The following is a 12,870-nucleotide window of genomic DNA, read 5'->3' as shown; positions in this document are numbered from 1 at the left end:
TAAATGGTCAAAGGATATGAACAAGCAGTTTTAAATGAAGAAATTAAAGCTATCTAAATCATATGAAAAAATGCTCCAAATCATTATTGATTAGAGAAATGAAATTTCAAACAACTAAGGTTCTACCTCACACCTATCAGATTGGCTAAGATGACAAAAAGGAAAAGTGATTGATGTTGGCGAGGATGTGGGAATATTGGGACATTAATGCACTGTTTTTGCATGCATTAGTTTTGAAATAATCCAACCACTCTGGAGAGCAATATGGAACCAAGCCCAAAGAGCAATAAAACCCATCATACCCTTTGACTTAGCAATGCTAATTCTAGGCAAATAGCCAAAAGAATCATAAAAAATGGGTAAATTTCCACATGTTCAAAAATATTTATAACAACTTTTTGTGGTGGCAAAGGATTGGAAATTGAGGGGATGATCATCAATTGAGGAAGGGCTAAACAAGATATGGTATATGAATGTACTGGAGTATTATTTTTCTATAAGAAATCAAGAGTGGTCTGACTTTGGAGAAGCATGGAAAGAATTACATGAACTAATGCTGAGCAAAGGGAGCAGAACCAAGAGAACATTTTTCTTTTTTTTTTTTAACAAGTTTTATTTAATAAGAAATGGGCAAAGCCAGATTTCTTTTCAGAATCAAAATGCAGACCAAATGGAAAAAATTACGGTGTTGTACCTTCACAACATATATGTTTGAGCCTCCACAGATAATGGCACCAAGTTTTACATTTTAAAGAGCCCTTCTCCATACACTCCATCTTTCCTATTTGGCTTCAAGTTTTACCTTCAATTCCCTAGCTATGCAAATTCCATTGTTATAAAAACACATCCCAGCTATTGCCAAGAACTACTGTTTAGTTTACCTCCTCTTCTATCCACCAAACTACAGAAAGGATGGAGTGTAATGTGAGCAGTACAAAGTCATGAATTCATGAGGACCACTAAAAGCCCTTACATGAATCTGGTTACTAACATTTCTGTTGTATTGTGACAAATACTCCCAACTGTTATTCTTGTGAGAAATAGGGGGAGTAAATCTTAATAAAAGACATATTTTAAAGCAACATTTTACTTTTGTTGTAAAAAAAGTAAGTTACATTTTACAGATAAAATGTAGAACCTTGAAATTACTGACACATAAGAGAACATTTTTCACATTAACAATAACATTCTGAGATGTTAACTATGATGGATACAGGTCCTCTCAGCAATCAGAGATCTAGGATAACCCAGGAGGCTTTTTAAGGACAAGGCCATCCACATCCAGAAGGAAAAAACAAAACCAAACCAAAAAACCCCACAGAATCTGAATATATACTATATTCACTTTTCACTTTTTTTGAAACTTCTTTAATATTTTTCTTCTATTTCATGGTTTTCTCTCTTTTCCCTTAGTCCTATTTCCTCAAGCACAAAACATGTTAAACACACATGTACATGTACAACTTTTACCAGACTCTTCACCGCTGAGGGGAGGGGGAGTGGGAAGGAAAGGTGGTAGAAAAATGTGAAACTTATAAATATGCAAGTGGATAAAAGCTGAAAAACTTTCACAACATGTAATTGGAAAAATAAAATATCAAGAAAGTATTTTAAAATATTTTAAATCATATAAGAGCCAGTAAAGAGAGAAATCCTAGTCACATAAACTTTGTCTTACCACAGAGAATTATTAGAATTTACATTGGAGTAAGGAGAATTTTTAAATTTAGAGAAATCCTAGGATACCACCACTCTTTATTCATAAGCTAAATATAAAGCTATAATTTTCCAGGGATAATATACTATGCCATTTCAATGAAGCTGGTCCTGAAGTTATACCACATAATAAATGTACCTTCCATTCAAACAGTATCTTCCTTTCAAGAAATTCTACAATTAACCCCCCTCCCCCCTTATGCTTGGCTATCAAGACTTTGATAAGCAATTCAGAGGCAGTGGAACTTTAATGAGCTTCATGAGCTGAAGGTATTCTGAAAATATATCTGTTGAATCTTTCCTGCTCTAGAGTAATAATTTCCCCTTTCTTTACAGGTGAATGATCTGAGAGTCTCATTTCATGCTAATGCTGATCAGAAATTACCAAAGAACTAGTATTTGACTACCCCAACACTGGTTTTCAAGTTTTTGCATAATTTAGGCTAAACTTAACCTTTTACTCTCTTATCAAAACCCTGTTACAGTCTTATTTGTCTTGAAAGGGCCCAAGAAATTAGCCTACAATCACCTACAAATAAGGTAAAATAATGGATGAACTTTGCTACAATCAAGAATCCTCTATTCTACTCAGAATTATTACTGTCAAATGACAATGACTGTCTAACATGACATCTGTCCTTAAATGTTTAGCTTAGCTGGAAGGATTTTCATGAACTGATACTGAGTGAGATGAGCAGAACCAGAAGAACACTGTAACAGCAAAATGGGGGTGATGATCAATCTTAATGGACTTGCTCATGCCATCAGTGCAATAATCAGGCACAATTTTGGGGTATCTGTGATGGAGAATACCATCTGTATCCAGAGAAAGAATTGTGAAGTTTAAACAAAGACCAAAGACGATTACCTTTAATTTAAAAAAAAAAACATGTAATTTTGCTATCTCTTATACTTTGTTTTTTTTTCCTTAAGGAATTTCTCTCTTATCACATTCAACGTATAACATGGAAACAATGTAAAGACTACCAAATCAACGTATACCATGGAAACAATGTAAAGACTACCAAACTGCCTGCCTTCTGTGGGGGAAAAACTGTAAAATTCAAAATAAACAATTCAAAATAGAAAGCAAAAAAAAAAAAAATGTTTAGCTTAGATCCTCTGCCTCTTTATAGTATTCCTTGACTTTTCAAAATTTGGACTTCCCAGTCAAAATGACTTCTTCCTCAAATTCCTTTAAGATTCACATTATTTAATGGAAAAGAATTTCTATTTTCCTGCCCTATACAAAAATACTTCACACACACACACACACACACACACACACACACACACACACACACATCTTTGTTAGTTAACATATAAATTTAATTATCTCCCTAGTGATCTTTTTTTCCAAATGTCCATCATGGCCACTGCAAAACCCCTGGGAAGACTGAAAGGCCTCCTGAAGAAAGTAGAATTTAAGCTGAATCTTGAAGGATTCCAGGAAAAAAATGGGTGTTAGGAGAAGGGGAAGAAAAGATTAGAGCATTCCTGGCATAAAGGAGAACCTTTGCTGTAGCTTAATACAGAGATGGGAGAGTGAGATATTCAAAGAACTGTAGATGGACCAATCACATAATACAAGGAAGAAAATAAGGTGTAAGAAGACTGGAATAATAGGAAGACACCAGGTTATAAATGTAAATGCCAACAGAAGACATATTAGATCTTAGAGGTAAAAGGAAGCCACTGGAACTTAATGAGCACTGAGGTAGCAGTCAGATCTATAGTTAAAATTTTAAATTATATCCACTTCGAATAATTGAAAAAAATCTTAACATCTAAAGTGCTTGTCAGTATTTCTAAATTTTTAAAGATGTATCAGTGTTTTAATTTTACAAATGAGAAATATGTCTATAATGATTAGAAATTTCATTTTTTCCAAATAGAAAAAAATACTATGTTTAACTAAATAAACTTTGGCATATCTATTTAAAATGGTGTACCATAAAATACAAAACAAAAATTTTTCATAAATCATAGTATCATTAAAAATTCAGTATGGAATTACATCATACAAAATTATAGAATTATTAAGATTATAGTCCATAGTATATACCTCATTAGCCTTTGCTACCAATTTTTTCACCATCCAACTATCTTCAGCCCAACGATCTGCTATTTCCTTATCTGAACAGATGATAAAATTATCAAAGTAGATATCAGATGTCATCGACCATAGTTCTAAGCCAAGAGCAGTGAAAGAACTTAGAAGAAATGGATTTCTATCCTCATAATAATGTGGATTTGGAATTTTTCGTGGGGTCCATTCTCCCTGGATGAAAAAACAAAACCAAAAGGAAATAAAAGATTTATATAACAAATTACTAGAAGTAATTTTTTTACAACTGATAAATAGTACAATAACATAAAATATAATTGTATATAATATACAAAAGAAATGTCTACTTAACTAAATTAGTTATGCTAGTTGAAGCAAGAAAGTTTCTGGAAAGATGAATCGTAGCATATATAAGTCAAGTCACCACCATCACCCCCCAACCAGCATCTACCCTCAGACACTAATGGGGCAGGGCATTAAAGAAGAGACAGGAATATCTGTTTAGCTGCTGTACCCTATGGACCAGGACATCTTGCCAAGTGATTTGCAGTTGAAACCTTTCATATGCGTGCTGTTTCCTCCATTAGGATGTTAGCTCTTTGCTGGCAGATTTCAAAAAAAACCTAGTAAGACTTACAGGAACTGATGGTTGAGTGAAGTGAGCAGAACCAGGAGAAACTGTACACAACAACAACAACACTGAGATGATCCACTATGACAGACTTAGCTCTTCTCAGCAATCAGTGATCAAAGTCAATTCTAAAAAACTTGTGATGGAAAATGCCATCAACATCTAGAGAAACTAATATGGAGTGTGAATGTAGATCAAAGCATACTATTTTCACTTTCAAAAATTTGTTTCTTGTTTTTTTGTGGTTTTCCCCTTTTGTTCTGATTCCTCTTTCACAACATGACTAATATGAAAAACTTGTTTAACGTGATTGTATATGTATAAACAATATCAGATTGCTTTCTGTCTTGGGAAGGGGGGAGCTAAGAAGAGGATAGCGAATGGTTTATAACTTAAAATTTTACAAAAATGAATATTGAAAATTATCTTTACTTATATTTGGAAATAAATATTAAAATTATTTTTTAAAAAGTGAACTCCTTGAGAGCAGAAACTAAGTATTCCATCTGAATCCCCAGGGCTTAACACAGAACCTCCCATATGGCAGGTGCTTAATAAATGCTTCACTCATTCATTAACTTGGGGAAAAAAAGCACAGATACTCAGAATTTTAAAGTAGATACAAAACTTAGCACAAAACCAAAGTCCTATTTGAAAGGCAAGATAACGTAAGAGGTTCATAAATTAAGTAATTTATTCTTGGTCAGGAACTGAGTTAGGACTACAACTCCCAACTATGTGCAAAGCACATCAATCATTTTACTTAATACCTAAGTATGTTGGATGAAATTATTTCATGTATCAGACAATGTCCTAATTTTATCCTATTTTCTAATTAGAAAGTATCTAATAACAATATTCTTTAGAAGTATTACAAGCAATTTCAGTTACCTGTACATCACCTTGAGCCTCATAAAAGAGATAGAATATAAAATCTAAACTACAGAGAAAATAAACCTATTTTGAAACAATGTTTTAGGCAATAATAAGCACTTAGGCCATTTATACATAAAATATTTACTTAAATTTACTTTATTCCAAAAATTCAAAGTAGTTACTTTATTGGCCAATAACAATAGATAAAAAAGTTAATTATAATGTGGAAGAGTTGCAAACTGGATTGGTGTAAAGTAGTATTTACAATGATAAAATTTCTCATATTTTGAAGTATGCATTAAGAAATTTTATGTATTGTTTTATTTTTAAGAATAGATTCTATTATATTCTAAGAAATATGTTTGTAGAAGTGGCCAAGTTTGTTAATAAATAATTACTCAGAATATATTTATTTATACTGTCAAACTGACAGCAAAAGTTATAATGTATAACAATATAAAAATTGATATTAAGTTATAAAAACATCAAAATTTTAAATTCAAATGAATATACAATGCATCATTCTGAATGAAAAGAGATAGAAAAGCTGTTTTACATTAAAAGCTAACTATATTCAAAAAAGTTACTCCCTTATGTTACAACAAAAAAACTGGCATTTGAATTGCCAATGAAAAAACTAAGGAGGAAAAGTGGGCAGAATATAACTGTTAAGAGAATAAAATTTAGTTATTTGAAAAAAGTTATTAACATGTTAAATAATAGTAAAAAATGGAATGTTTTTGATAACCCCAAAATGTGTTCTTTTAAAAAAAATTTAAATACTTAATTTGTCCAATTACATGCAACAGTAGTTTTCAACAATCATTTTTGGCAAGGTTTTGAGTTTAATGCTTTTCTTCCTCTCTCCCTTTCCCTCCCCCCTTCCCCTGATAGAAAGCTATCTAATATAGGTTCTACATGTATAACCATAAAACTTATGTTTGTAACAATTAAATTTGGCTCTTTTATGTTGATATATTTTACAGAATTCATCATCTTATCTGGTCTTCAATCCCATTCCAATAGAGAGTTTAGGTTAGGTGGTGTAAACTCCATTTTACCAAATAGTAATCTGAGCTTCAGTATAGTTAATGACTCCTAAGATCATAGAGTTAGTAAGCAGAGTAGTGTCATATGATTTAGCACTGGAAGAGAACATAGAAACCATCTAGCCTTGAGCTTCTATCCTGACAGAGGAGGAAACTATGGTTCAAAGTAGTGAAGTGACTTGCCCATGGTTATGCAGATTATAGCTGAACTGAGTTCATGATTCAAATCCAAATCTGGATTCCAAACTCATTATTTTCACTCAGTGACAGAGCTTGAATTTATTAAACCTGTTCTTCTGAATCAGTCTAGTCTTCTAGGGCTAATTTGTAAATTAAATATATTTCTGCATGAAGCTTTATACCTAACTAAACACAAAAATCACAATAAAATATTCTTTTTTCTAAAAAGTTTTTAGCTAATGCTGGAAAATTATGCTGAGGGCATAACATTTTAGTATGAATTAATCAAACTATTGTACCTTAATAAAGTAACTAATATTTTTACACTTTAATTTCTGAAGTCAATGTGGACTTATAAAAATCAAAACATCACAAAAATAATCTGGAACAAGTGAATATTACCTGATAGTTGGGGTTATCAATCATTGGAGGTTCCCATTTCCCCCTGTATTTTGGATTATCGATCATGGGATGTTGCCATTGTCCACACCCAATTTTACATAATGGATTAGGAATACGAGGGGCTTCCCATTTACCATCCATATCTTCATTCCTGTAGATAAGAATATATCAGAAAGCAGAAAAAAGTAGTCTTTACATGTTTCTCCTCTAGGTTAAATAAAATATTTGATCCAAAAAGGAGAGGAAAAGACATTAAATATACATTGAAAGATCAAGATCCTTACCAGTCTGGAGGTATTTCAGCATAAGGATCTTCAATATATTCTGGTACATCATCAAGCCAGCCCTCAGGTTTAAACGCATCAGGGTCTGCTATTTGGGCAGGCTGACTTTCATCCCTTTACAAAGAGAATAACTTAATGTTACTATAAATCCAAAGCATTAAGTATTTTTAAAATATGCTGTGATTGTTTAATTCAATTTTCATACAATTCCTTCAGTGGCTATATTATACATACTATTAACACAAAATGATTTTTAAAAGTAATCAAATATTAAATAAATATATTCAAAGTACAAGTAATGTATCTTAAGGTAGTCCAATCTACTTTGTGACAGTTTTATTTATTGGAAACCTTTCCCTATATGTTTGAGTTTTTTGGTAGTGGAAGGCAGGATTAGAGAATTATTTCACTTTACTACCTTATTTTAAAAAAAATAAACAACTACAATATTCAATCTACAGTTCACTCTACAATGACCACTACTATTTTTCTTGATTGATCATTTTGGAAGAGATCATATGAGGTTATCCGAAACTTTAGAAGATCAGAACTCTTTTTGTTAAAATGCTATCCTGTTCCCTAGTAAAAGTAAATCTGATAGTCACAAAATAATTGATATGACATATGAAAGAAAAACTTTGTCTTAATTAGGTTGTTCCTGTTGCTATAAAAAAATACTTTACCTGTATCCCATATATTTGAAAAAGAAGGCATGTTAGAAAAAAATATTCCCTTTATGCAGGCCCAAACTTAAAAAAATGACAACATGAAGTTGACTAAGTTTCAGGTCAGAAATCAGAAGATCTAGGTTTTATTCTTTAACTAGCAACATGTCTTAGGCAACATACTTCCTAGGGTCTCACTTCTCTTGTTAAAATAAATGGATTGGAGGGTGGCTAGGTGGTGTAGTGGATAAAGCACTGGCCTTGGAGTCAGGAGTACCTGGGTTCAAATCCGGTCTCAGACACTTAATAGTTACCTAGCTGTGTGGCCATGGGCAAGCCACTTAACCCCATCTGCCTTGCAAAAATCTAAAAAAACAAACAAACAAATAAATAAATAGATGGATTGGGGTGGCTAGGTGGTGCAGTGGATAGAGCGCTGGCCTTGCAGTCAGGAGTACCTAAATTCAAATCCGGTCTCAGACACTTAATAATTACCTAGGTGTGTGGCCTTGGGCAAGCCATTTAACCCCATTGCCTTGCAAAAAAAAAAAAAAGGATTATATGCTAGCTATTCTTTAAAGTGTTCTTCAGGGGGTTTTTTTTTGTTTCTTTTAGGTTTTTGCAAGGCAAATGGAGTTAAGTGACTTGCCCAAGGCCACACAGCTAGGTAATTATTAAGTGTCTGAGACCGGATTTGAACCCAGGTACTCCTGACTCCAGGGCCGGTCATTTATCCACTGCGCCACCTAGCCACCCCTGTTCTTCAGTTTTAATATTATTTAGCATTATTTTGAATACCTCACAGAAAACTGCTATATCAACTGTACCCCAGTATACTCTATTGCCAATTCTGTAAGGTCAGAGTGTCTCCAGCTTCTGAAACTAGAGACAAAGTAGAGGATTTTAGTTAATTGTAGCAGTTTAAAAAACATGTTTTTCAACATAACTCAGGAAAAAAGTTGTTTTTTGCAAGTTTAGAAGATATTACTTTTCCTTATCCACATATCTAATTTTACATCTAAATTTCTGGCAAACAAGTACCCATCATTTTCATTTTATATTACTTTGTATCTATATGGAGAGTAAGAAGTTTTATTTTTGTAGGACTGAGAATGGTGAGGGGGTTAATGTGACATTTAATGTTTCAATGTTCAAAGAAATGGGTACTAAATGTCCCTTTTTGGAAATGAAATTCATCATAACCAAGGTACATTTCAAACTAATACTCCCTCAAGATGCTTGAGAGCAAGGACATCACTATCTTCTATATCATGATTTTTGTTTTAGGGACTTTTTATAATGGATCAGAAAGTAACTTTAATATGGGTTGTTTAGAAACTAGCTGTTCCACAGTTAGCTCCAAATATTTGTTCTTATGGGATTTCTACATTAAAGTAGCTCATAATGAGACCTAAAGAAAAGGATAAATGATGTTCGTTATTCTGTTTTAAGAAGGGAGGGCAATGCATAGAAACATTTTTGATTATAATGGTTTCTTTTAAAAAAAATTCAAAAAGTGATATTAAAATTCATAAAGGCAGAAGAGTAAAATGAGTACATTTCATTCCCTGCTTCCCTGAGTTGGTACTTCTTGAGTACCTCATATGTCCAATTTACAAATGCAGGTGATAACTATATTTTTAAAAATAAGAACTTACCAGTCTTCTGGTTTAACGGAAGTGTTATCAGGGATTTCCAGTCTGTCATCCCAATCATCAGGTTTTTTGTCATGGGGATCTTCAATTTCCTTAGGAGGGTTGATCGGAGGGTCTACATCCTCTAAAAGGCTTCCCTGGTTTACAACCACTTGGTCAATATACACTTCAAATGTATTATCTGGGCTCATCACTAAAGTTCAATTTAAACACTTATATTAGTTTGTATGGCAACATTATAATGACAATCTTATAAAAGAAAACTGATGACAGGCCAAAAAGGAAAAAAGTTCCAATTGGGCAAAGGTTAGGTAAAACAATGCATATGGCTGACTGACTACACATAAGGCTTTCTCCCCCAGATACAACTAGTTGTATCACTGATTCATAATGGTTTGGAAGGCCAATTGTGATAGATACTCCTTTATGATATTCCTTTGGAGAATAGCAATAGCAGCATTGAGACAGGCAAAATCAAGTCTGTAATATGTTCTAGACCAGAGGCATTATCAAACCTGTTCAGTCTCCATGCACTTTTAGCTTTCTTGGCAAATTTTCTTGTACTCCCTAATCACAATGAAAGGGAAAAGAACCTCAACATTATCATTCATCAATGATAATCAAAATTAATTTCAATGAGAAAGTTATTGCCAAAATATCCATAATCTAGACAAACATCTAGAAACCTTAGGCTAGGGACTATTGTTCTAGACCCTTAAACTATGATGATATGGGATAGAAAATTGAATATTGAAAAAAATCTCTCTCTCTCTCTCTCTCTATATATATATATATATATGCTAGACTAGAAAAACAACCATTTAAATATAATTTTAAACACATTTGTAAAAAATTTAACACTTGCCAAATACTTTATAATCATTTGTTACAGAGCAGCTAGGTGACACAGTTGATTATAGTACTGGTCTGGAGTCAGAAGGTCCCCAGTTCAAATCTAGCTTCTGACACTAGTCATGTGACTTTGGGACAGTTGATTAACCCCGACTGCCATCAAGAAAAAAAAACATTTGTTGTTATTTTCATAAACAACATTAACACAGGATAAGATACGAAGGGAACCAGTTAGCTGAGGAAAAAACTTGGTACAAAGCTCTCTGATAAGAGTATATCTAACATATATGGAGAACTAACAAATATTAAGTTCAAAAATTTATTTCCCAAATAGTTAAGTAGTCAAAGCACACAAAAACATGGTACTCAAAGAAAGAACTCCACAAATCACAAATAACAAATATAAATCACAATAAACCCAAGATTTTACCTAAAACTCAGCAAATAGGTAAAGATGACAAAAGTCAATACTATAGGGGTCACAGACAAATGTATCAATGCATTGCTGGTCTAACAATTCTTAACTTAAATGTTCACACCTTTTGATACGGGAATTCTACTACAAAAGAAAGCCAAAGACGAATATAATGGAATGCTGCAGTCATAAGAACTGACAAAAATACTGAATATAAAAAAAAGTATACAAAAACAGGGCAGCTAGGTAGCAGTGGATAAAACATTGGCCTTGTAAGTCAAGAGGACCCCAAATCTAGCCTTAGATTCTTATTTCTAGCTCTTTGACAGTGAGCAAATCATTTAAACCCATTGCCTTGCAAAAACCAAAACAATCAACAAGAGACTAATGTAAACTGATGCAAAGTGAGCTAGGCAGCATCAAGAAAATAATATAGTGACTACAATGCAAATGAGGATAAAAATTATCAAAATACTGCAAAATCCAAAGAAGAGATATAATGAGATACCTCTATACTTTTCTCTTTCTCTGCCCTTGCTTTTTTGCAGAAGTAGGAGGCCATGGGTGTGATACCATGTATTACTTGCTGTAATCTTCCCAAATATGTTAATTTTGATCATTTTAATTTGAGAGACATTCTCTGGGATGCTGGGAAGATGGACACAATAAAAAACTTAAGTGATATAAAATAAATTATCAATAAAAACTGATTTTTAAAGGATTAAATGTTGTCCAGATCTACTCAGCAAATCTAGAATTAGAACCAAACTTTCCTTCAGGGATCAAAGGACTAGGCCCTACTGTTTCTCTTTTTCTTTGATTTCTGGTTTTAGACATGGGGCTTAATCAGATAGCCAAGGTAATTAGTGACACTCAAATTAAAAGATGACATTTTGTGTGTTTATGCATGCATATGCATGTATGTGTTTGTGTGAGTTTAGTAAAACCTATGAACCATTCTCAGAAAGTTTTTAAATGTATAAAATATGTAAGATTACAACAGAAAACAATTCTCTTGGAATAGTTATTAAGATATATTTTTAAAATTCACCGACCCTAGTTTAATACTTGAACAAACCCACAGCCAAAAACTACCTATACAATACCAGCCAGCAATACCTTCCACCACAAAAGAAGACTATGTATGGTGGTCAAAAAAAGTATCATTACTATATGCTATGTCAAAGCACAACAAATCCTACACACTAAAGAGGAATCATTTTCATATAATACACATAAAATGTATTCATAAAATGCTTTAAAACAAAGTCTCTGGAATAACTTAAAGAAAATATTTGCCTAGTTCTGTGTTATTTCTAGGCATCAAACAGACCTCTGATATCTACAAGGAAGGTAAAAAGTAAAGAGCCACTGAAATGAAGCCATTCATCATCATCATCTCTAAAGACTTTTGTTTCCAAATGAACAAATATCAATTATTAAAAACAATTTCTCTATAACTATAGCTACTCAAAACTATGTAGGAAAAAACTATCTCACAAGGCTGTCATCTCTAGTAGAGGCTTAGCAGAATGAGGATATCACTATGGATTTCTCAAAAGCAAAATTTAACAAAAGTACCTATGATTATACTGAATATTGGATGGGAAAAGCTCTACTGTTAGTGAAGATTCCTTCTTCCTTGATATTTTTATCCCTCAGGTTAGCTTTCAAAAAAAATATGTGTGTATAAGGTACTACCATGGTAACCATTCTTAGAAGTATATTAAAAAGCCTGTTAGTTTTATAAATGTGAAAAAGATGGGGAAGAGGGCAAATTTAAAGAGCTGCCTCATCAGTAAAAGAGCATCTCTAGCTCTGAGTCTGTTGTTTTTGAAAAGCTAAAAAATTTTAGCTAATAATGTTAGCATAAATGCTAACAATATTATTAATATGGCACCTACAATTTTGCAGCACTATGCCAAGAGTTTTACAAATCTCTCATCTGATCCTTAAAACAACCTTCAGAGTTGTGTTATCCCTATTTTAGAGTTGAGAAAACTGATAAATGACTTGCCCAAGGTCACAAAGCTAGTATCTGAGGCTGAATTTGAACTTCAGTCTTCTGACTTCAGGC

The 12,870-nt window shown here is 32.8% G+C and overlaps 1 protein-coding gene across 2 annotated transcripts in view; it reads right to left on the bottom strand.

Annotated features, from left to right (window-relative positions):
* The window catches only part of CLGN (calmegin), an 83,758-nt gene that overhangs the window by 10,745 nt on the left and 60,143 nt on the right, over nt 1–12,870 (bottom strand). For both annotated transcript variants that reach the window (XM_074229266.1, XM_074229265.1), the window contains exons 8-11: nt 9,530–9,719; nt 7,207–7,320; nt 6,923–7,073; nt 3,782–3,997 (exon numbers count right to left, since the gene is read on the bottom strand). In XM_074229266.1, the coding sequence (XP_074085367.1) occupies nt 3,782–3,997; nt 6,923–7,073; nt 7,207–7,320; nt 9,530–9,719 (671 nt within the window). The remainder of the gene's footprint in view (nt 1–3,781; nt 3,998–6,922; nt 7,074–7,206; nt 7,321–9,529; nt 9,720–12,870) is intronic.

Source organism: Macrotis lagotis, chromosome 3 (genome assembly GCF_037893015.1).
Source record: "Macrotis lagotis isolate mMagLag1 chromosome 3, bilby.v1.9.chrom.fasta, whole genome shotgun sequence".
In the NCBI taxonomy this organism is placed as follows: Eukaryota; Metazoa; Chordata; class Mammalia; order Peramelemorphia; family Peramelidae; genus Macrotis; species Macrotis lagotis.
Note: the sequence above shows the minus strand (reverse complement) of the source record. Positions and strands in the feature narration are given on the sequence as shown.